Source organism: Eurytemora carolleeae, unplaced genomic scaffold (genome assembly GCF_000591075.1).
Source record: "Eurytemora carolleeae unplaced genomic scaffold, Eaff_2.0 scaffold710, whole genome shotgun sequence".
In the NCBI taxonomy this organism is placed as follows: Eukaryota; Metazoa; Arthropoda; class Copepoda; order Calanoida; family Temoridae; genus Eurytemora; species Eurytemora carolleeae.
The window spans coordinates 31540-55815 of NW_019396657.1; the positions used below are offsets into that span (position 1 = coordinate 31540).

At 33.3% G+C, this 24276-nt stretch overlaps 1 protein-coding gene and 2 long non-coding RNA genes across 3 annotated transcripts; all 3 read right to left on the reverse strand.

The window, feature by feature from the left end:
* Positions 1-379: 379 nt before the first annotated feature.
* Positions 380-3606, reverse strand: LOC111706999 (uncharacterized). Its single transcript, XR_002766356.1, has 3 exons — positions 3486-3606; positions 2612-2714; positions 380-843 (listed from the first exon to the last, which is right to left on the reverse strand). It is a non-coding gene; the product is annotated as an uncharacterized LOC111706999 (long non-coding RNA).
* A 733-nt stretch (positions 3607-4339) lies between these two features.
* On the reverse strand, positions 4340-18350 carry LOC111706996 (uncharacterized). The gene is made up of 16 exons (XM_023479964.1): positions 18249-18350; positions 16169-16236; positions 15193-15252; positions 14343-14383; positions 13943-14008; positions 13421-13863; positions 13268-13345; positions 12208-12278; positions 12100-12148; positions 11226-11305; positions 10692-10760; positions 8489-8628; positions 5861-5911; positions 5117-5197; positions 4807-4897; positions 4340-4360 (listed from the first exon to the last, which is right to left on the reverse strand). Exons 1-16 carry the CDS (start codon positions 18325-18327, stop codon positions 4340-4342), a joined length of 1488 nt encoding a protein of 495 aa, XP_023335732.1. The 5' UTR covers positions 18328-18350.
* Positions 18351-20200: 1850 nt separating this feature from the next.
* Positions 20201-24273, reverse strand: LOC111707007 (uncharacterized). The gene is made up of 6 exons (XR_002766358.1): positions 24173-24273; positions 24074-24098; positions 23543-23634; positions 21995-22057; positions 21542-21574; positions 20201-20367 (listed from the first exon to the last, which is right to left on the reverse strand). It is a non-coding gene; the product is annotated as an uncharacterized LOC111707007 (long non-coding RNA).
* Between the last annotated feature and the right edge of the window lie 3 nt (positions 24274-24276).

Here is a 24276-nt window from a genome sequence, read left to right on the forward strand (position 1 = left end):
AGATCTACTTTTAATTAATCAATTAAGAAATTATAGACAGCCATTTACCTTTTCCAAAAGTAAACTCTAGCAGACATAATAATACTATGGCTTTTGAAACCAGGAATTGCAATGCTAATTTATAACAAAATCGATATCGAATTCGTCCCCTAATTCCTATATGTTAATTGGGATACCCTGTAGGTCGGATGCACAACTTTTGTAGGTTGGATAGGTTGGGTAAGCCATCTTGTATGAAGGGTCAATTCCCATTACAGTTCAATTTAGATTGAAATTAGTTTAAATATTTCAATTTACAAACCAGACCACACATTGGAAATCTCAGAACTAAGGAATTATTAAATTATTGATTAATTATTAAATAATAATAAAAATAATCTAATTTTTGACAACAATTTATTTCAACAATTTCCACTGATTAGGAACAAAATCAAACACAAAACAAAAGTACTTTCATAATATTAAGAAAACCAATACCAAGACGCATCTTATTTTTTTCGAACACACGATTATAATTTGATTTTTTTCATTCAAAACAACTTTTAGTGATCTTGTATTTAAAAAACGAATGGATGTCCTTTATGCATCATGTGAACAACATTTTGCGTTCTCTCACTCTAAATTTTGCTGATAATTTTTCTCAATTACTCCTTTCAAACGGGAACCAGAAAAATCGTCCTCGGTTTTAAAATGTATAAATATTCAGGGCTACAAAACAAAAAACAAAACGGAAATGCGTCGCTTTAAAGTCGACTCCCTTATATTTATATGGATCTCTGCAATTATGATTACTAGAAGTCAGGATCAACTTCGTAGAGGAATCCTGTTCCTCCAACTAGTATTCTAAACATACACGGATTAATGTTATGTGTAATTTCAAGTGACCCTCCATAAGTAGAAGTGGCATTTATGGGTTACAATGATATACGATTGAAACCTTTAGCCTTATCAAGAACGATGATGAACGTCTTGGTTTTTATTTGCTGCAAATTAAGGTTAAGGTACTCTAGTGTTTATCACGGTGTATGTGGAGGGTCATTTGAAATTACGTTTACAGTTCCTGAAACTAAAGGTGAATTGCAAAAAGTCTATAGAAAGAAAATAATTATAAAAAAGAAGAAGTTTGATACTGTGAATACCTTAATAACGAATAAATCGAAAGAATTCATAAAATGTCGTATTCTTTACTTTCTGATAATGGAATGTTGCAGATATATAGTTTTTTTTATTTAAATGATTATATGGAACTCTTTAAAACTGTTCCCACATATTCAAGGGCTATTTATTTATTTTCGCAAACATTAAAATTGCAAAATATAGTATACAACTCATTGAAAAATTGTCAAGACGACATTTGATAAATTCTTTTGATGTATTCGTTATTAAGGGTTTCACTGTAGAAAGATGGTGAAACAAGAAATAATAACTAATAAATATATCAGTGGATGAAAAATATATTAGTTAAAAAGTGAAATATGAATGAATAAAAACAGATTAATAAATAAACAAATACAGGACGATGCATCAACCAGTATTTGTCATAGATAAATAAATAAACATAGATAGCTTATGTACGCAAAATCACCAAGAATTGTACAGTCCGCGAACTCATACTTCTAGGGGTCAAAGTGTACTTCAATGATAAGTGGGGTGGTTTGATGTTTTAATGGATTTCATAATAGAGTGTAAAATAACTCCGGGAATGGAACATATTTGAACAATATTTCACTGAGCAATATAGCATATTGACGAGAACTGAAGAAGGACATGAGAAGGACTAAACTAACTTAAATTTCTCTCTACAGAACTCATGTACACCACAAGTACTCAATGACATAAGAACAGCCAATGTTCACAACCGACCTAATTAATCTATAAATAGGAATATCTTTAAAACATCCCTGGATATTTATATCTTCCAAGATGAAAAATGGCGTCTTATGCGCAATCTATCTTTATGTTATTTTGTAACTCTTTCTTTGGAGTTTTATTTTCTTCGTTTGGAATTAAACTTACAGATCCCGCCAAGTTTTTTCACTAATGTGTTTTTGATCCGACATGATTTTTGGATTGATTTTCAGGATAATTGGATATACATATATAGTTGGCTAGAAGGGCAAATTTAAAATCTTAGTGAGTTGGTTTCTTTTGAATACATGAAAATCAAGACTATAAGATACAGGGTGTCCCATTAAATATGGGAATTCAGTGACAAATTCGATATCGTCTTTTCAAATAATTTTTTGATTTAGTATAGTGATACCTACTGAGAAAGCTCTAATCTGTAAGAGTTTCGTCTGCTATGTTCACGTTTTGTTTATGTTTTGACTGCATAAGGGTGTACTTAATAAAACAAGAAAATTGCTTTATACAAACAGAGTAAACTTGTCCGTCTACACTGTTTATCTTGTGGAGACATTATAGACACATCTTTGCAGTCTTTTACCCTTTTCATAAAATAAACTTAAGCAGACATAATAATATTATGGCTTTTGAAATTAGGTATTACAATGCTAATTCATAACAAAGACGATATCAAATTCGTCACTGAATTCCCATGTTTTTTTGGGACACCCTGTATAAGAGGGAGGATGAATGCATACATAAATACCTGTTATAACTGGTGCTCTGAACAAATACTCTCCATTGATCCAGCACTGCAGGCTTTACCTTAGAACTTCCACCAGCTCCAATCATGTTGAAGGCTTCTTGTCCTAGGTAGGTAGGTATAGGGGGGATGGAAAATAGTTAGATAAGTAGGTATGTAGGGAGATGGTTAGGTAGGTAAGTAGATAGGTAAGGGTAGGTATATAGGTTGGAATTATTTATAGTAGATTTAAGTAGATGGGAAGGGAAAAAGGTAGGTTTATGGGTTAGTAGATTTAAGTAGATGGGAAGGAAGGAAGGTAGGTTTATGGGTTAATAGATTTAAGTAGATGGGAAGGAAGGAAGGTAGGTTTATGGGTTAATAGATTTAAGTAGATGGGAAGGGAGGAAGGTAGGTAAATGGGTTATTAGATTTAAGTAGATGGGAAGGAAGGAAGGTAAGTAAATGGGTTATTAGATTTAAGTAGATGGGAAGGGAGGAATGTAGGTAAAGGGGTAAGTAGATTTAAGTAGATGGGAAGGAAGGAAGGTAAGTAAATGGGTCAGTAGATTTAAGTAGATGGAAATCGAGGAAGGTATGTAAATGGGTCAGTAGATTTAAGTAGATGGAAAGGGAGGAAGGTATGTAAATGGGTCAGTAGATTTAAGTAGATGGAAAGGGAGGAAGGAAGGTAAATGGGTAAGTAGATTTCAGTAGATGGGAAGGGAGGAAGGTAGGTAAATGGGTAAGTAGATTTCAGTAGATGGAAAGGGAGGAAGGTATGTAAATGGGTCAGTAGATTTAACTAGATGGAAAGGGAGGAAGGTAGGTAAATGGGTAAATAGATTTCAATAGATGGGAAGGGAGGAAGGTAGGTAAATGGGAACTAGTAGAGAACCTGTAAACATATCTCCTGTTGATTTATCTACCAGAACAACTGTTTTCTTTTCAGAAATCTTTTCTGGTTTTGTAAACTCATAAAACCCTCGTCCTGTCTTAATATTGCAATAATTATTTTCAATATTTTTAATAATATTATCCTTATTATTTTATCAATGTTATTGCTGGACCAATAGGGGGTTAACAAAGGCTACAACAATTCAAATTTTTTTTCAAAATTCATTTTTTTTTCAAAGTTAGAATTTAATTTGTTCAAAATTCGATTTAAAATAAGAATTACACGGGCAACGCCGTGCACTTCAGGTAGTTATTACTTTTCCCAAGAAATATGTAAACCGACTATATATATATCTGATGTCGAAGATGTCGGGTAAAAAATTCTTGATTTTTGATGAACTCTTGGAGTCTCCAGTTGGAGACTAAATGTTTGCAGGGATATTATTGTGAGAATTATAATTATTATTATTATTTTCGTTATTATCTATATAATAAAACAAGACATGCATTTATATATGTTGCGTATAGCCGCCCAAACGGCTGGACCGTTTGGGTTGAATTATTTTTGTGGACACTCATGGGTTGCCGCGGGGTGTTATAGGCTTAACATTTTTTTCCAGAGACAACGCCGGGCCCTTCAGATAGTTATTATTGTTATTATTATCATTATTATTATTATTATCATTATTATTATTATTATTATTATTATTATTATTATTATTATTATTATTATACAACCTCTGCAAACCTTTTAGAGAAATGAACAACTAGTGTATCCACTCCACCCTCTCTAGTAATCCAAACTAATTATATATCTAGTGTATCCCCTCCACCCTCTCTAGTAATCCAAACTAATTATATATCTAGTGTATGAACCTATACATTTAAATATCTATAAAAGATTCTTAAAAGTTTATGGAAGCGTAGTTTCAAGTGACCCTCCATGCAAAGACGGCAATATCGTCCAACTTACAATGGTATCCTTAAAAGCTTTGTCTGATCAAGTATAAATTAGATATCCATATTTTGTTTCTTTAAACTGTTTATTTTCACTCGCGGTTTCTATGGGAAAGTGATTTGGGCATTTCCTGTTTTTAAGAAAGACTAGAAATTTTCAAAATTAAGTTTTCAAGTCAGAACAACGACGGAATCTTCCACATTTTGATCAGATTAAGGTTTCAAGGTTACTGTTGTACATCGGTCATTGCCATTTTTGCATGGAAGGTCACATACAATTCAAGTTTCAATGAGGAATTACAAATAAAATTGAATGCTAATGCAATATCCTGAATCCTCAACCAAACCTACAACTATATTATTACCTGGAATCTTGAAGGGCTGACTGGAATAAGACCATCAGCTCGGTAATCTGTACTATCAGAAGAAGGGCGTCCTTGCAATGTGTCAAACAACCTATCAGAAAACTATTTTTCTCCCAATCAAATGCATTGTTCTTGGAAAGATCTTATTGCAATGGAGAGGTCGCTAAACTATTTTCAACCGGTTTAAATCTTGAATCCTCATGAATCTTTAACTATGAATCAGTGCATCAAGATTTGAACCAGTGTAAAATAATTCATCTACCTAGCTCAAATTTATTAAATTATGTCCCACGGGTAGATGTGATCTCACCTGTGTAGTTCTCTATTTCTACTGTTGCTTCCTGTCAATACTTCATCTTCAAATATATCTAGTGTATCCCCTCCACCCTCTCTAGTAATCCAAACTAATTATATATCTAGTGTATCCCCTCCACCCTCTCTAGTAATCCAAACTAATTATATATCTAGTGTATCCCCTCCACCCTCTCTAGTAATCCAAACTAATTATATATCTAGTGTATCCCCTCCACTCTCTCTAGTAATCCAAATGGTGTTAGACACTTTCCCAAATGCATTTTCCCAAGGGCAACTTCCCAAATGACAATTTCCCAAACGGCAACTTCCCAAATGTACATCTACCCAAATGTACATTTTCCCAAATGACAATTTCCCAGTGGAAATTTGGTGAATGGGACAGACTGTTCTCTGACTAAGAACACCAAGTAGGGAACGGAACGGAATGTGGATAGAATGATTGGAAAACAAAAGAACAAGATCAGAATGCCCTGCTCTCCACCCCTGTACTACTGTGTTCCTACTAGGGCTGGGTGTGGTCCTACTTTTTAAAATCGTTTATTTCTTTTTTTCCCACGAGGAATTATTGTTTATCCAGAACGAGGCCAAGCCCTTGAGCTTGACGTGTTCCTATTTTTTTAAATCGTTCATTCCATTTGTTCCCATGAAAGAACGATTGTTTCCGAGGAATGACGGCCAGCCCTAGTTCCTACTTTAGCTTTAATTTTTTTTTCATAATAGTTAAGTGTGGACACTGTTCCTGAAGCAGATAGCCATCATGAAGTTGACAATAGAGGAGAACTGATCTAATCTGCAAAACAATATGGAATGTTATAATAATTTCAAGATATATTCCATTTAATATCTTACATTCCCATTCACATTTAACAGAGAGAGATTGTCATTATTCTATCTTCAATTCCCATCCTTGGCTGTGTTGCATAGGAAATCATTAACTGTGCAGAATACAACTATTTTTTTTGGTGAAATTACTGAAAACATTTTACAAGACCTCCTTACAATTTCAAGTGGAGTCATTTAAACTCTAAATCATTACCATGGTAATACTTTTTTAATTGTTCAGTCTAATCCGACAAAATGTCTTGGGTATCCTGTGCTGACCTGCCATACAGCCGATCCTTACATCAGAACCATAAACTCATACACTCTACAGTAAACATACACACTTGTTTTTACTCCAACTCGATTATCAAGGCATTTGCAGAACCGAGGAACCTTTCCTGGAATGTCTTGGCTTTGCAAGACAATTATCTCAATCTTCGGGTATATTCTGCAGACTGGAGATAAACCAGGGACTCAATTCTTTTAAATATAAAACAGGAGAATTGCCGAAAAAGAGCAAGCAAAAGTTCAACACTGCAGGTATAAGCCTAGTAGAACTACCAAGGCCTCCAAGTCCCCTTATCATGTGTCTACTCCCAGCACTCAGGCTACTTTTTGTTCTACAGTGAAACTGAATTGTACCTGGATAGATACGGTTTTGAGAGCAGTTTATGGAGTAGGGTATTTACTACATCCATCTCCACGAAACAGTTCAAAATTTTGTTCTCAGCATCTTTTTTCTCCTTTTAGCAAAAACAATTCTGAGACTCACTCCCCCTTCCCGTCCAAATCCCTTGAAAGTCATACTTCATCCCTTTAACCACTCCACCATTAACTGCCTCCTCAACTCATACACCATCATGGATACTCAACCACCAGATACTCAACCACCAGATACTCAACCATCAGATACTAAACCACCAGATACTCAACCACCAGATACTCAACCACCAGATACTCAACCACCAGATACTCAACCACCAGATACTAAACCACCAGATACTCAACCACCAGATACTCAACCGCCAGATACTCAACCACCATGGATACTTAACAACCAGATACTCAACCACCAGATACTCGACCACCAGATACTCAACCACCAGATACTCAACCACCAGATATACTCAACAACCAGATACTCAACCACCAGATACTCAACCACCAGATAATCAACCACCAGATACTCAAACCACCAGATACTCAACCAATTTAAAATTTCTCTTCTACAGTAGTTGGTAGTAAATAGAGGTTGTTGCAGAGAGGATTCTGCAGATGAGACTGAAGAACCTCCAAGATCTATTGATTCAAGAAAACTCAACAACATCGTTTCCCATGCAATTCCTATAACTGAGGTTGTCCCTGCTTTTTAAATGAATGCCGATACTATAGCCACAACCTCTGCAAACCTTTTAGAGAAATGAACAACATCATAGTCAATTAGAGATCCTCATCAGTAAATGCATTAGTTAACCCTATCCCCGCTGGGGTACTTGAAAACCAGGATACGTTGGGGGGGGGTCAATTTGACCCCCCCCTCTAAATCCCATGTTTTATGTCCAAATATGACAAATGATACATCATTAGAAAGCTCTTGTGCTCTACTTTTAGAATCTGCAAAAAAATTTGCAAATTTGCAAAAATTGAATTTTTTATCGCAAAATCCAGTTTTATAGTAAAAATGTTTGCAAAAAAAAATTTGTCCAAAAACTGACAAATTATACATTTTTGAAAAGCCCTTGACCATGCCATTTCAAATATGCAAAAATTTTTGCAAAATTTTAAATAACCTGATTTTTAATCAAGAAAAACTAAAAATGTGCAAATTTTCTTTGACAGGTTGTTTGCAAAAAAGTTGCAATTTTTTTTTCGCAAAACTTGTGCAATCCGTTTCCTTATGTCATAGGCTTTCCAAAAAGCTAAATTTTATCAAAATCTGACAAGTGAAAGTGGGTCAAAACAATGATTTAGTTTGCTACAGGCAAAAGCAGTCATTCAGGCAGTGTGCCTGAGGACTCAGGCAGTTAGTATTAAAGCCCGGTTTTAGGCCTAAAGGGAGGGCTTTGGGTATGTAAGAAAAGTCAGAAAATTTCAACAGCCTCAGACCAATACTTTTTGAGTTATGTAAAAAAAACTACAGGGGGGGGTCAAATTGACCCCCCCCCCCAGCGGGAATAGGGTTAAATTTAAGGAGGTTGAAAGCTCGAGCTGTATAAGATCTCAATAACCGCATTGATCTGATTAACAACACGTTGTATGATTGAGGAACCTTCTCGTTCTGGAAAGTTTGTGGAATTCTCAAATCACTGTAAAGTCAGAATTCCTTGGAACAGCGATGGTGAAATGTCTCGTGATTATACAATCTAATTCTATGTGATCATTAAAGTATTACTATAATTTTCTCTGATATTTTTGACAATATTTGATCTGTAAAACATTGAAGATTTTATCCTAATTCGTCTTAACAAATGTAGAATAAATGCTTATATTTTTTTCAATAATAACTATTTAGATCTTAAAATCAGTTATGATTAAAATATTTTACCTCAAATGAAATCCATCTGTCATGGCTGCCAAAGTCCTGTAGAAATGAGTTGACTCGGACCTATTGAGTGCCTGAACAGCATACACTCGTATACCTGCTTTCTTCAGCTCTACACACTCATTTCGCCAGTTTATATTCTCCTGAAACATTCACAAATTTTCAGAAGTTAAGGTCAGATTACAAGGATGAAAAAGTCAATTTTTTACGACTTTTTATTCCAAGTTTTTGACTAGTTCTAAACTGGGATGAAAAAATCAAATTTTTATTCAAAGTTTGTGACTAGTTCTAAACTGGGATGAAAAAGTCAAATTTTTATTCAAAGTTTGTGACTAGTTCTAAACTGGGATGAAAAATTCAACTTTTTATTCAAAGTTTTTGACTAGTTCAAAACTGGGATGAAAAAGTCAAATTTTTATTCCAAGTTTGTGACTAGTTCTAAACTGGGATGAAAAAGTCAAATTTTTATTCAAAGTTTTTGACTAGTTCTAAACTGGGATGAGAAAGTCAAATTTTTATTCCAAGTTTGTGACTAGTTCAAAACTGGGATGAAAAAGTCAAATTTTTATTCCAAGTTTGTGACTAGTTCTAAACTGGGATGGAAAAGTCAAATTTTTATTCCAAGTTTGTGACTAGTTCTAAACTGGGATGAAAAAGTTGACTTTTTTATGACTGTTTGTTTCAAGTGTGAGGACTAGTTAACAAAAGTCAAACTTTATCCGACTTCAAGTCAAATTTAAAGTCGACTTTTTTCTAAACCAATTTTAAACTAGTATTTCATCCCAGTTCTGTTCGCTGGGAGTTAATACTTGATAACTTGATATCTATATCTTTGCAACCTGATTGTGTAAACCATTAAAAATTTAAACTTCTTCCTTCCAAAAACAGTTAATTAATTAATGAGCATTCAAAATTTTTTTCAGCTCTTAATGCATTTGTGAATTTTTAAAAAAATGTGTTAGTTAAAAACTGTTAAGTCCTGTTCATTTCTTGAACATGGCCGATATCACATAGAGTGACCTGTTGTTAGCACAAATTCCAAATATAAGGAAGATGATTTTACCAACTCAGATGCCGTTGATTATTTTCAAGACGTCTGAATCTATTTCCACCGGTCCACCCACATATCACCCTCGCTCCTTCGTTCACCCCCCACCCCTCTACACACCCCAGCCCCTCAGTCAGGTTAGGAGAGTTGAGCTAGTAACAGCTCCGACACAGGGAGCCTCTTGACTCCTTCCTGATAATGATACAGATACTGAGCTAACAGCAGGTGTGCTTATAACCAAGGGTTCCCAGTTTAACATGCATTCCAGAGACAACATAATCGCTCAAAGCCAGCATGACAAGCCGGGATCTCTACCTACTAATTTTGATAAGCCCTGTTGTTCCAGTTCCTGTTGATCTGCTCCACCTACATGAAGCTCTACAACACTCCCATGAAGTGCCCACAAATATTCATCATTAATTCCTTTGTTAATTTCTAAACCAACCAATTTTAACCCTGTCTTAAGCAAATATTTCAAAACTTTCCTCTTTTTAAATAAATGTTAGAAATATCCATTTCAGATATCTTTGTTTTATTATAGTGACTTTTAAAGTCAACACCAGTATATTTACACATACAATTTTACCAGGCTAAACACAGGGCAGTACCTTCTAGGTTAATTCTAGTAAATAGGAAAGCTTGCTAGTTAATAGAAATTTATCATTCTTAGGTGACATAGCACAACCTGGGCTGGGTGTGTTCATACTTCAATGAAATCGTTTGTTCTATTCCGTTTTGTTCGTTCCCATGGAAGGAGGTTCATTACCCAGAAACAAAGCCCAACCCTTGACATCGTATTCCTACTTTTTTGAAAAATTGTTTGTTCATTCTAGTCTGGTGTGTTCTTTCCACAGGAACAACCCCCAGCCCAAGGTACTAATGCAAGGAAAAATTTTGAAAATTTACATGACAGTTTCCTATGACCAGAATATTTCATAAATTGTTTTTGTGAAAATGGATTCCATGTCAGGCTGTGACATCCGTCTTGTGTTTACTTTTCCGCCCAAAGACAGTACACTGCAGTACTAAAATGCGTATACCTCTGAAAATACTTTCCTTGCATCAGCACCTTGCCCCAGCCTGTAAGTTGTGTTACACTTGAAGAAATGCCAAGTGAAGGTGTTTGGTGAGGTCTGCCAATTGGTATTGCTTGCTTACCCTATTTAATGCATAGTTTGGTTCATGCGGATTGCAGTCCCCAATCATGACAACGGATTTAGCAGAATCCTGCACCAAAATTTCATCTTGTCTTTCATGCAAGGGGAGGGGTGTGTGGATATTGTTAATCTTGAATGCTTGATCTCAATATTCAATGTGGGTACTTCTAAATTTAAAAATAAATGCTTGACCTGAAGGTGAAGTATCTTTTTGATCATGTGAATATGGCATGACAAATTAATCAGATCAAAGAAATATTTTGAAATGCACTGGTTTTACTTCATAGAATCTTGGGTTCTGTAATGTATAATATCACAATTGGAGGGAGGGGGAGGTGTTGTCAACCACCCTCTCTGTATTTTTTTTTCTAAATAACTTAAAAACCGCTAACATTATAAAGCTAAAACTTCCTCACTTTTCAACTTTAAATGCAAAAATTAGACAAAAATAGCCCAATTGAGATCGGGTTAAATTGGTGTGAAAACTAAAAAGGAAAAAAATTTGAAAAAACATTTAAAATATGAGATGAAATCCCTTTGTCCAGGAGAGTTTAGTTCTGGCTTCTCTAAGAACAAGTTCATAACATTCATCAGCGTCCCCTCCTCCAGTCGATCCTAACAAGAGAAATAGAAATTCATCTAGGAGTAGATTAGGCCTTCTACACGGTACTACCCAACTAACCAAGACCCGTAGAGAACACATTATCTGGTTTATTTCATATAAGTGACCCGTGAATATCCAGTGATAATTCACATGTGGACAAGGTGAATGTCAATGATTTGATCACGGGTCTAGGACCAAGCTTTTACAATAGGGTTTCAAATGCAAGTGGATTTTACTTGCCCTCAATTTCGAGCCCTTAAGCATGCAAGTAAATATAATTGCATGCAATAATTGCAACGGAATTTTGCACAATTCCACAATTCCGCCCAACTTTCTTGCGTTTGTGTTTCAATTTTTTAAGAATATTCAACTTAAACATAATGCGCAATTCCGTTCAACAACATTGAGTTTGAAAAAAAATCAATTTAAACTTTGGTAGTGGCATTCAATAAACTTTTTAGTCTCAAATGCTAAGAAAATTGAATTAAAACTTAAGTTTTTATTTTATAATATTCATATGCAGCATGATAAACAGAAAACTTTGGCATAGGAAGACAACTTTAAAACTCTATATCTGCTTTAACTGAATTTGCGGTAACATAAATCATACTTAAGTCTTTTTGTATTTGAAGTTTGACTTTCAAGGGAGTGATCATGTTTACATTTCAGTTGAGTTGAGAGAGAGTGCAATATTGTAGAGACATATTATATGATTCATTTGAAACCTATTAGACATTAAATCCTTTTTGGTGACTGCCTGCCTTTTTCCCCCCCTTACCCTTATTTTGTTTGCTTTAAGTATTACCTACAGTTTCTACAAAGGTACACAGCTCAGCTTCATTATCAGTTAACTCCTAAATTTGTTTTTTCTATAAGCTATCTTAGACGTTCAAGATTGATCATAAGATTTTACCTTAATTTTTGTGACATAGGTTGAGTGCTTGTCGCAATAATCTCCATGGGCAATTACTCCAATACGAATCCCTGTAATTATGACATACTTTTCCTTACAAGAAAAATGAAACACAGGATAGTAAACCTTAAAATGTGTTAAGCCTCAATGGGCAGTTAAAAAAACACATTTAATTTGAAAAATTATAAAAGGCTTAAGTTTTTTCCTTTTAGTTGAAAAATATACTTAAAATGTCTTCAGGGTGCCGTGACAAACTCCTGAAAGACAAACTCCGGAAAGACAAACTCCGGAAAGACAAACTCCGGAAAGACAAACTCCTGAAAGACAAACTCCTGACGAGACAAACTCCTGACGAGACAAACTCCTGACGAGACAAACTCCTGAAAGACAAACTCCTGAAATTATGAAATTTTTCTCTGAATGAAATTGTGATAAAATTCATAAACTTTAGGAGAAAAATCCGCAAATATTCTAGAAAAAATTCTCAATCTTTAGTAATTTGAATATGCTTCAAGCATGAAAGTAATACAATGATCAGAATAACCAGCAAATTTTATAATAATTATTTTTTATTATTTAGGGTTAGGTTAGGTTAAGACACTTTCTGGGCCGAGCGCTGTGGCTAGGACAGGCTAGGGGGCCGAGCGCTGCGGCCATGGGTTAGGTTAAGTTATGACACTTTCTGGGCCGAGCGCTGTGGCTAGGACAGGCTAGGGGGCCGAGCGCTGCGGCCATGGGTTAGGTTAAGTTATGACACTTTCTGGGCCGAGCGCTGCGGCTAGATTAAATATAAATTGTGAAACATTTTTTTTAAATTTGATATTATGGAGTTTGTATTTCAGAAGTTTTTATTTTCAGGAGTTTGTCTCGTCAGGAGTTTGTCTCGTCAGGAGTTTGTCTTTCAGGAGTTTGTCTTTTCAGGAGTTTGTCTTTCCGGAGTTTGTCTTTCAGGAGTTTGTCTTTAAGGAGTTTGTCACGGCGCCGTCTTCAGAGCACTTTCATAATTATTTGTGAATCCTTTCCTTCCTTAATCTTTTATTTTGCAACAAGGGTTAATTACCAGGTACTTCCTGCTTGAGCCTTCTTATAGCAATCTTTATTCCTGTTCTTACTTCTGCCAAACAAGCATACATTGAACCTAGAGATATAAGTTTGGAAAAAATATTTATCTAGGATCACAAACATTATAATTTCAAATTTACAACTTAAATACCTGTTGTGTCAAAACTAAACACCACTTCAACCTTTTCCCCTCCATTTGACTTTTTTGGGGCAGGTTTTGGAGCATTTCCTTTGGTTTCAGCTGGCTTTTCAGCAGTTTCAGTAGTTTTGACTGGCTCGGTTACAAGACTGTTTTTAGATGGCTTTTTAGCAGTTTCAGAAGTTGTGACTGGCTCGGGTACAACACTGGCCTTGGCAGCTTTAAGTGGAGTTCCTTTCTTTCCCCTCTTAGTGACTTTGTCAGCAATTTTCTCTGAAATTTCTTCCATACATTTTCTCTTGCGTGTTATTTTACCACTGACCTCAGGGGCTGGAGGTACTGTGGTTTTAACTCCTGAAGATTTAGGAGCTACAGAAACTTCAGTGACTGTTGCTTCATCTCCTTCATCCAGTCCAGTAATTTTGTAGAGCAGGAGGGTGCCTGGCATACAGACTCTGTAAAGAGCAAATATATAATTTTAAAAATTAACCTTTTTTGTATTCTCTTTATTATCTATTCTCAAATATTTTTTGCCTGTTATGTGAAGTGCTCTGAATAAATACATCAAAATCAGGCACTGTAGACACATCAAACTTGAACCTGCAATCAATATGAGTAATATTTATTGATACAATTTGTTTCAAACTGCTCCTCTTCATTTAATAAACCAATGTTTTACAACAATAATTATGGATTTTTAAAATTTTTATAGGATTTTTAAAAATTAAATTGAACCATTTCAAAACTTTTAAATTAATAAAAAAATAACTTTGGAAACTGCAATAACATATAAGAGTCTTCACATTGAAAGTTTCTGGTTTGGTTGTTTAATGGTTGCAGAAAGAATATATTTTTTTCTACATATGTCTACACTTTTGCTTCTCTTGTTCAAATAGGATTATAGATATTTTACAATAATCTAAGATACACTTACTTTTTGGGATTGGTCAAGGGTATCTCCAACAAATCTCTAACCTACTTTAACTTTCAGTAATTTATCTAACAAAATGTCAACACACAAGTGTAAATTTTAATTTAATTTAATTTGTATAAATCATACAAATTATTTACAACTACTTTACAGGGAAGTTTAGGAAATTTGTAATTTCCCAAAAAGGAGTTGTACACAATTTTACCGTCTTTTTAGATGAACATTTTTTCACTGAAATTTTGTAGAGCGGGCCCGTATTTTATAATTTTACTCCAGTCTCCCTAGGGACGATAAGTGAGTAGGTTGGGGGAATCATAGGTGGGTAATGTTGGTAAAAAGGCGGTGCATTATATTTCTAACTTTCATTTGGCTTTTCTGCTAGAAAAATTGTTTTGAACCTTGAGCATAAAACTGCAGTTTGTTTTTATTAAACTCTTAAAAAACGTTTGCTAATGAATTCCTTAGTTGGTAATAATTTATTCTACATCTTTTAGTTTAGGAAAGTAAGTTTATTTAAAACTAGGGAACTTGAAGTCCATTTTGTAATTGGTCATCATCCTTTTTAATCTCAGAATAGATGAATTGTATTCTAATTTAGGTAGGCTGTGTCAGAGTTTAATGAATTTGAGCCCGCGTCTTAAATCCGCCAAAGACCGGTTTCAATTGAGCGCCAGTTTAAATCTTAAAACATTGAATACAATTTTAAGTGAAACCAACTATATTTGAGCAGCGGCTTAAATTTAAGCCGCCTCTCAAATTCTTTAAATTGTGCAAAATTGGTAAGACATGAAAAATAAAATGTTAAATTAGATAATTATTTAAATTATTTAATTAATGATAGTTAAATCCTGTCCTTTTCTCCAGAAATTAGGTTTCCATCAATTTTCCGGCGAACAATCACTTCTTTATAATCCTGAGAACAAATTGTACAATACTTGTTATACTTGTTATCTTATTTCTTGTCCTGACCAAATTTCAGACAAATTTCAATTTTTTATTTTTAGTAGAAATCCCTAACAAAAAGTGAGAAAAAAAGACGATAACCATTCCGCGGTTTTCTAGTCACTGCTATGCTTATATCATTCTAAATGAAAGATAAAACAATTTCTTGAATGATTTCTTACAATTTGTTTTCAGTAATTGTTCTGAGCTCTTTTATAAGTTTAATTTAATATTTATGTCTCTGTACAGTCGTCAGTCGACGCTCATATACTATTTAAATTTTTTTCAATTTATCAGATATTTTTCTTAATTCTCAGGTATTTATTGGGGGGAGGGGGGACAGTGGAAAATAGGTAAAGTGGGATTCCTATTGTGTGCAATGTCCCGTAAAATTCCACAACAGAGATAGGGGGATTGAATTTTGTAGACCCAGAAAAATAATTAAATTAGTATTTATTTAGGACTAGGTTAGGTTAAGACACTTTCTGAGCCGAGCGCGCTGCGGCTAGGACAGGCTAGGGGGCCGAGAGCTGTGGCCATATGTCTTACATTTAAGACCCCACCAGCGGCCAGTCTCAACGCAGGCATCCCACAGATATTATTTTTCTGAATCTACAAAATTCAATCCCCCTCTCTCTATTTTGGAATTTTACGGGGCATGGCACACAACAGGGATCCCACTCTGCCTGGAAGATGCATATCCCTTCAAACTACATTATTCTCTCAAATATGTGTGTTTTATATATTGAAACCAACTTTATAACAAATATCTTTATGAGGGGGGGGGGCAAACTAATGTTGGGGCTTCAAGCAATTGTTGCCCTCCTCCTAGATTAAATCCTGTATACACCCTTTATAATTCTCCCAATTATTGAGACCCCCTGCACCTGAATAATTTCAGGTTTCATGAGTTGGTAGAATGCTCTTCCTTTCTCAAACTTCAGATTATTCTTCCCTAAAAACAGTCGTCATCTTATATCTCAGTACAATGAAGACGCCTCTTTATTTCACTTTTGATTTCTACCTTTTTCAAACAACAAAACCACATAAACAGGTAAACAAGAAAAGTTATTAATAAACAGCTTCTCATTACTTGTAAGTTTGCATCTTAAAAAATGATTGTTGGGATCAAAACATTATAAATAAAAAGTCGTCTTCAATGTACTAATGCAAAATAACAAAATACTTTAATTTTAAATCACATCATTTTTATTTGTGAATCCCTGAGTAAAGCATTGATGTAATGTTTGTGCGTGTCCTGCATCCTGCAGTTAGAACATAGAAGTAATGAGTTTCTCAAGATTATTTTATTGATCAAGAAACTCATAGAGAATAATAAAAAATCCTAATTAGGATAATAACAGGGTTACCCACAAAGGATGAGACTTAAGAGACGACAGCGCGTACTTTTTTTGTTTGTTTTCGTACATTTTGTCTGCCCTGTAACTAGGTTGTTTCTTCCTTTGTCCAATCATCAAATAAGTCATGAAAAGACTATATATCTAATTGCAGTTAAGTTCAAATATAAAGTTACATCGGAAGAATTTATAAAATGTCGTATTCTTAACTTTCTGGTAAAGGAACACTGCAGATACAGAGCGTCCCATGTCTTATTAGATTATCTCCAAGTTTTAACGCCCAAATAAACCCAAAATACTCAAAAAACCTAGCATTTTCTGATACTAGCCTTTATTCAATTTTTCTAAATGATTAATTTTTCTTAAAAAGTCTCAAAAATCGTAATTTAGACCGATTGACGATCTAATAAGATGTGAAACACCCTGTAGTTAGTTTTTTAAATAAATGATTATTTGGAGCTCTTTAAAATTGTTCCCGCATGGCTCTATTTATCTATTTTTGCTATTACTGAGATTTATTTATAAAAGTGTAAAACCAACGAGGTTAGTGTATAGAGTGATGATGTACGCTAATCCTTTGCTAATTGCATAGGCCATAAACTGTATCGAGAGCGTACTGCATTTGTTTATTATAAGTTGATTCTGGCCTAACCTATAGTATATCATTATTGGTAAACAAATGTAAGTGTACAGTGAAGCTAACTGAGCACACAGGTAGGAAACTATCATCCCCCTGTCCCCCTGTCTAAAACCCATTGAAAAATTGTCAAGACGACATTTCATAAATTCGTTCGATGACTCAAAACTGTATATAACTGGCTCTATCATGCATGTTACCATGGCAGAAGCCTAAGGAAGTTACGTACCCTCCGTACCCAGCTTATTTTTAATTTTGGTTTTTCTTCATAAGTGACGGCATGGTGCATTTCTACTGCGGGAAAGCATGAAGGAATTATCAGAAAGAAACACTTTTAATGGTCATCGTTGCATATGGAAGGTCGCGATTAAAATAACGCATTTAATATCTTATAAATTACATAGAAATCAAGCAGTAATTATAGAGTACCAGGAGGTTCCTTCCTGTGATATGTTTCAGGTAATTGAATTTTTTGTTGTTGTTGTTGTTTGTTGTTGATTTTTGTTGTTATTTGAAATGATCTTTTATTTAAACTGTTATACATTTCATCGGTGTCCTTAAACACTGTATCTGGACCGTGATGCAAAAATACTCAGTTTTTAGAAAGTTTCTGATCGCGAAAATTTTCTTGTGTTTACAGAAATTACAGGGTGTCACAAGAACCGTGACAGTTGGTTAATAGTTAAAATGTATGTTTCCATAGTTAGTTGTTATTTGATGCTAAAAGAGAGAGATAAAAATATTATATGATAAAATTGATGTAAAAGTAAAAATGTCTTTAATATTCAATAAAATATATGGAAGAAGACATTTAAAACTATTCACCAACTGTCATGTTTCCTGGGACACCCTGTATAAGAACTAAACACTTTTTATTGTCATCGCATGCATTAATGTCACAATTAAAAAAACATACGCTGACATTTTGTTTAGGTGGTCTTATAGTCTCATCTTTTGTGAGTAATTCTGTACCTAGAACATTTTTAATGGAGGCCCTAGTGGTGCAGTTTAACTCTTGATAATCAGTTTTACAACACGAGATAGCGGCCATCTTATTCTTAGGTGATCTAAATTGTACAATTTAAAAATATTAAACAATTGCTAATATTAGATTAAAGTTTGTAGATCTTAATTTATTCTTAAATCCTAAATAATATACTACAGTTTATTCATACATCCTTAATTAAAATTTTTAGTAAAATCAATAAAAGCGCTTTAGCTACCGTCTACGAGTAACACGCAAACCAATGACGTTTTATAATTCAAAAGCTAGTCTACAGTGACCCCCCCCCCTCTTAAGGAAGGGTAGGCACTGGTAGCCAACATGAACTTCAATTTTGTTATTGTAAAGTTACAGAACAAGTGATAGTTAAAGGAATCGCGTAATATCTATCGTCTAGTGACCGAATACCTTTATGCAAATCTTAATCTTAATCTGATCAATTATGTGGAAGGTATTTTCTATTTAAGTTTAGAATGGTCTGTTGAATGTGTTTTTCTGCAATAAAATGTTAAAGAAACTTGTTTTGAGAAACCACAAGTGAAAATTATCATTTGCATTACAAAAATGTTAATAACAATTCTTCAAACTTGATTAGAGGAAATTTTAAAAATACCGTTTCCCATCGGACATTCGCGTCAAGCGTCATTTTAATTACGCTTACTGCTGTTCCTTTGCGATCGACGACAACCCTGAAGAATGACAATCACTTTTGGTGGGACACCCTATATGTATCTACACTTATACAGTATAACATACATACTAACCACCCCTTATCTATAAAACAAACTGCTTTCTAATATATACAATTTATTTGCGCTTTCCTGAGACCTCGGGCAACCTGCATTGTTTTGGTTGGGTGGTTCATGGTATCCTAGAAACTAATAGAGTTGGGCATTATNGTCACTCAGAACAGATGATATTAGAAGCCTATGTTTTGTAGAACTACGGGTAGGAGTGGGACAATGAATTGCCAATCTGAATTATCAAAAAATAAAAAATAAACATGTTTCAAATATTGAGGGTTTACATCGTCACGCTGCAAAGATAAAGGTAATAGAAATCTTGAGTTTGTGGCAAAGACTCAATGACTTTGAAATTGTTATATGTAAAGTGTAGTTAATGTATCCCACTGGATTCTAGTGTGGGAAATCGCAAAATAAATAATTGTTTATTATATCTGTGGTTAAATTAACTTGACAAATACGACAACTACAATCAAACTAAAAACACCTTTGTTTATTATATTTGTGGTTAAAACTGAAAATTAAAACTGAAAACACCGTTTTAAAAAAACAAACAAATTCTACTGTATTAGCAAATTAAAAGCAAAAGAAAAAAAATTATACAAATCAAAACTAGCTCAGTAATAAACAATTTAAAAAAAATCTTACTTAGAGGAAGGTTGATTTATCAATTTTTTCATAACACGTGTATCAAAAAATAAATTGAGCCTAAAATATGAAGGAAAAAAGTCTCAAATCTTTTTAAAAATGTATTAAAGGAAACTTTTGACAGGTATTTCAAGACCAGGTTGGTTACTAATTAAACAATGTTTAAAGACTAAAAAAAATTCTAAAAAGTCAAAAGTCATTTACAGATATTTTGCTTTTTATTTTTCATGTTTACGTCAAGATTCTAAAAAAATTACGACTGACCCTTGCTGTTAATCAAAAACTTTTGACCCGCCAAAAACTTAAGATTTATACTGCATCTTACCAAGTTCAGTACGTTCAATAATAACTAAATTTCTTTAATACATTTATTTAACAACGCATGGATTATATAATTAATGAAAAATATACATAATTATCTTAAAAATCTTTTTTAATCAATTCAGTTGTTGTTTTATCTAAAACTTATTTGAATGGCAAATAATACTTTTTTAAATAAAGTATGTCCTTTCAGTTTTCAATCAAGAGCATAAGAAATTTTCCTTTATTCCAAATGATTACAATCTCAAGAAGAGTTCCTGATTATATATTAAAATAATTTGGAAAGTTATTTTGTTGATAAACTGGTTTACATACATACTCCACCAGGACATAAGGGTTTAGGTGCTCACAAGGATTCTCATAGAATGGTCCATACCTAGAACATATCATATAGCTAGAACATATCATATAACTAGAACATATCATATACCTAAAACATATCATATACCTAGAACATATCATATACCTAGAACATATCATATACCTTAGAGAATATCATATACCTAGAGCATATCATATACCTAAAACATATCATATACCTAGAACAAACATATCATATACCTAGAACATATCATATACCTTAGAGAATATCATATACCTAGAGCATATCATATACCTAAAACATATCATATACCTAGAACATATCATATACCTAAAACATATCATATACCTAGAACATATCATATACCTAGAACATATCATATACCTAGAACATATCATATCCCTAGAACATATCATATCCCTAGAACATATCATATACCTAGAACATCAAATCAAATCCCTAGAACATATCATATACCTAGAGCATAGCATGTACCAAGAACATCAAATCAAATCCCTAGAACATATCATATACCTAGAACAAATCATCATTTACGTGTGGTGGAAAACTTCTTCCGGGTACATTTGAGAAATATTAAACTTTTAAAAGATCTGTAAATCCCGAGTTTGAGCGCAAATTCGACGTTCAAAACTCCACTTTGGGGGTGAATACGTTTTCAGAATTAGTTTTTTTTTTAAATTATTAAATAACGACAACGAAAAATATAGTAAAAATTATACAGTAATCTAATTATATGGTTAGGAACATATTTCTCAAAATAAATTTGTCAATAAATCAATGCTTAAATCGATTATTTCGTTTTCATTATTATATTGAATTTCTTTGTTTCTTTGAATTTATTCGCAGATTTCTTCAAATTCTTCAAATGTCGTCTTTTCAATAATAATTCTAGAAAATCTGCGAAAATCTTTGTGAATAATGAGAAACCAGAATAATGAGATAATAGAAACTAATAATTTAATAAGATTACTTATTTGCGATGATAAGATTAATTTTTATTTTCTCAACATGTTCCTATACATGACGTCTGTTAGTTTATTGTAGAACTTTTTGACATTTTATGTCGTTGTTATTTAATAATTTGAAAATAATTTCTCGAGTCAGGAACATCACAGAGATGTCACATATGTATCGTTCAATTTCTAAGATTCTCAGATTTCAGCAAAATGCATATCTCTATAGTAAGTCTGATTAAGACAATATTTACCTTGCTACAACATTAGTGTTCACATAGCAGATTCTGAAATAAAAAATATTGTAAATAATTTTATTGAGCCAAATAATCGCCTTGCATAATCCTTCAGTTTGAAAGTTTGAGGCACATGTTTAAATAATCTAACAAAAAGGCTATACTATTTAAGCTAGTTTTAACCCTATGTTAACGGGCTATTTTTGTCTAATATAGATGAACGAGTGGGGGAGGGGGGGGGGGGATCGGAGTCCTCTAAGATTTAGGCTTTAGAGTTGAGAAAGGGGAGTGTGATGTGACCAATTCTAAAAGGCCAGCTCATTTTAAACAATTATAACTATATTTAGCAAATTTTTTTGTTGTTACAAAATTTGAAAACAATCATGATAGGGTTAAAAGATAAGACAAGTTAAGATATTGACTTAAAATATTTAAAATTAAAGAGTGTTGAATAGATATCATAAATTTTACCTCTTTCCCCAACAGAACCTCTGCAGATCTTCAAGTGCACGCTCATAAGCACAGTCATCATTTCTATTACAGAATTTTTAATTATAAAAGGTACTGTGACATTTCGTTTAAAGTAGGGTATCCAGCGAAAATTTTCGTTTTTTTCGCGAAATTTCACCTCAATCTGTTTCACGAAAACAAATTCGCAATTTCCGCAAAATAGAAAATGCGAAAATTTCACGAAAAAATGCAAAAGCAAAGAATTTCGCGAAAAATGTGAAAATTTCGAGAAAAAAGATGGAAATAATGCAGAAAAACGAAAATTTTGCGAAAATACAGAATTTAAAAAAAGTGTATTTAATGTTTAGCGAATGTTTTGAGAATATAAGACTCATTTTTAAAGAGCCCAATTGATGGATTGACACAAAATATAAATAAATTTAAGAACCTTTGGGAGACATAAGACATTTCGCGAAATTTTCGCATTTCGCATTTTTGCAAAATCTAGCTTAATCTAACAATGGTAAGTAAACTAAAGAAAGGGGAATAGGGTTTCTTCATACAAGACAACTTTTCTATTTAAAGTTCTGATTTTAATCAGCTTTTTTCAAATTCCAAGTTTACAAGTAAACAAGAAGAACCTGTAAATTACAAGTTTACAAGTTAACAAGAAGAACCCGTAAATTACAAGTTTACAAGTAAACAAGGAGAAGCATGGCAATTACAAGTGTACAAGTAAACAAGAAGAACCTGTAAATTACAAGTTTACAAGTAAACAAGAAGAACCTGTAAATTACAAGTTTTCAAGTAAACAAGAAGAACCCGTAAATTACAAGTTTACAAGTAAACAAGGAGAAGCATGGCAATTACAAGTGTACAAGTAAACAAGAAGAACCTGTAAATTACAAGTTTTCAAGTAAACAAGAAGAACCTGTAAATTACAAGTTTACAAATAAACAAGGAGAAGCTGTATAAATTGGCAGCTTCATAATTTTTCCATGTGTATTCATGCTGTAATTGAAAGCTTGGTAGAAAAAAAATTGTAATTAATTCTTTTTTCATTTTTTTTATAAATAATACAAGAACGACTGTACACAAAATGTATATGAACACCTTTGAAACATCCTATGTCATTCTATTGTAACCATCCCCCCCCCCTCCCTGCTGAGGATGGGTATAGAGCATGGAAAATTCTTCAGAACAAACCAACCCAAACCTGGCCCCCACCAAAGGAGGTATCTAGCCAAAGGAGTATCCACCAAAGGAGTATCCGGCCAAAGGAGTAACCCATCACTGAGTGCCAAATCTGTGTCTGTTGACTTTAGTTATTTATTCCTTCATTTTGTTTCTCTTTAATATAAATGTTCAACTACTTTGTTCTATTATTGGTGTGTGACTTGAAGACTACTAGAGTATTGTTACCCACCTTTGTGGGTATCCTTTCAAATATAACACTATGTTTAAAGTTTGTCAAGCCTTGAAAACGTTTATTTTTTTTATTATTTTTCCATTCACATTTATTTCGTAAAAAGTTAAGATTAATAGATGTGTAAAGTGTAAAGTTCTTACTTTATAGGTTTGACAAGACTGGCAGCTCGAACTAAATTCTGAGGAACCGGACAAACAGTTTTGTCTTTACGACCAAAATAGACACTCTGAATCTAAAAAAATTCAAATTTGTGCAGTGATGTCTGCAACAGAAAAGCTAATTTACTAAAAGCAAAAATGGCAATGAATGATTTAACCCGGTAACCCTAAAAGCTTTGTCAGATCAAGTATGCATTAGATATAAATGTTTTAAGTTTTGAAAAAGTAAATATTTTTAACTGTGGTTTCTTTGCAAAAGTGACCAGCTCTTTTTTAGTGCAGGAAATATGCTAGAAGTATCAAAATTAACATGCTTTAAACCTTAAAAAAAATCAATTTCTTTTACATTATTGATCATATAAAGTTTTAAAGGGTTCCGAATACCGATGTGAATTAGGCTTTGAAATTCATGCATTGAGGGTCACTTGAAATTCATCCAAGGAATCAAAAGTTTACCTATTTCATATTATTATCATGTTAAACGTTCAATATTAGCGATTTAAAAAAATTTACCTCCAAATTAAGTCCCTCCTCACAACTACAATAAAAAATAAAAATTTACATCTTCATAAAAACAATTAACAAATTTAAAATTATTTTTATCAAAATTACCTGAGCCAGTTGAAAAATCCTTCACAAACTGGACCAACACTTTTTAACAGAGGGTCTACAACAAGAATATTTTACTTTATTCAGGAACTATTTAGAGATAAACT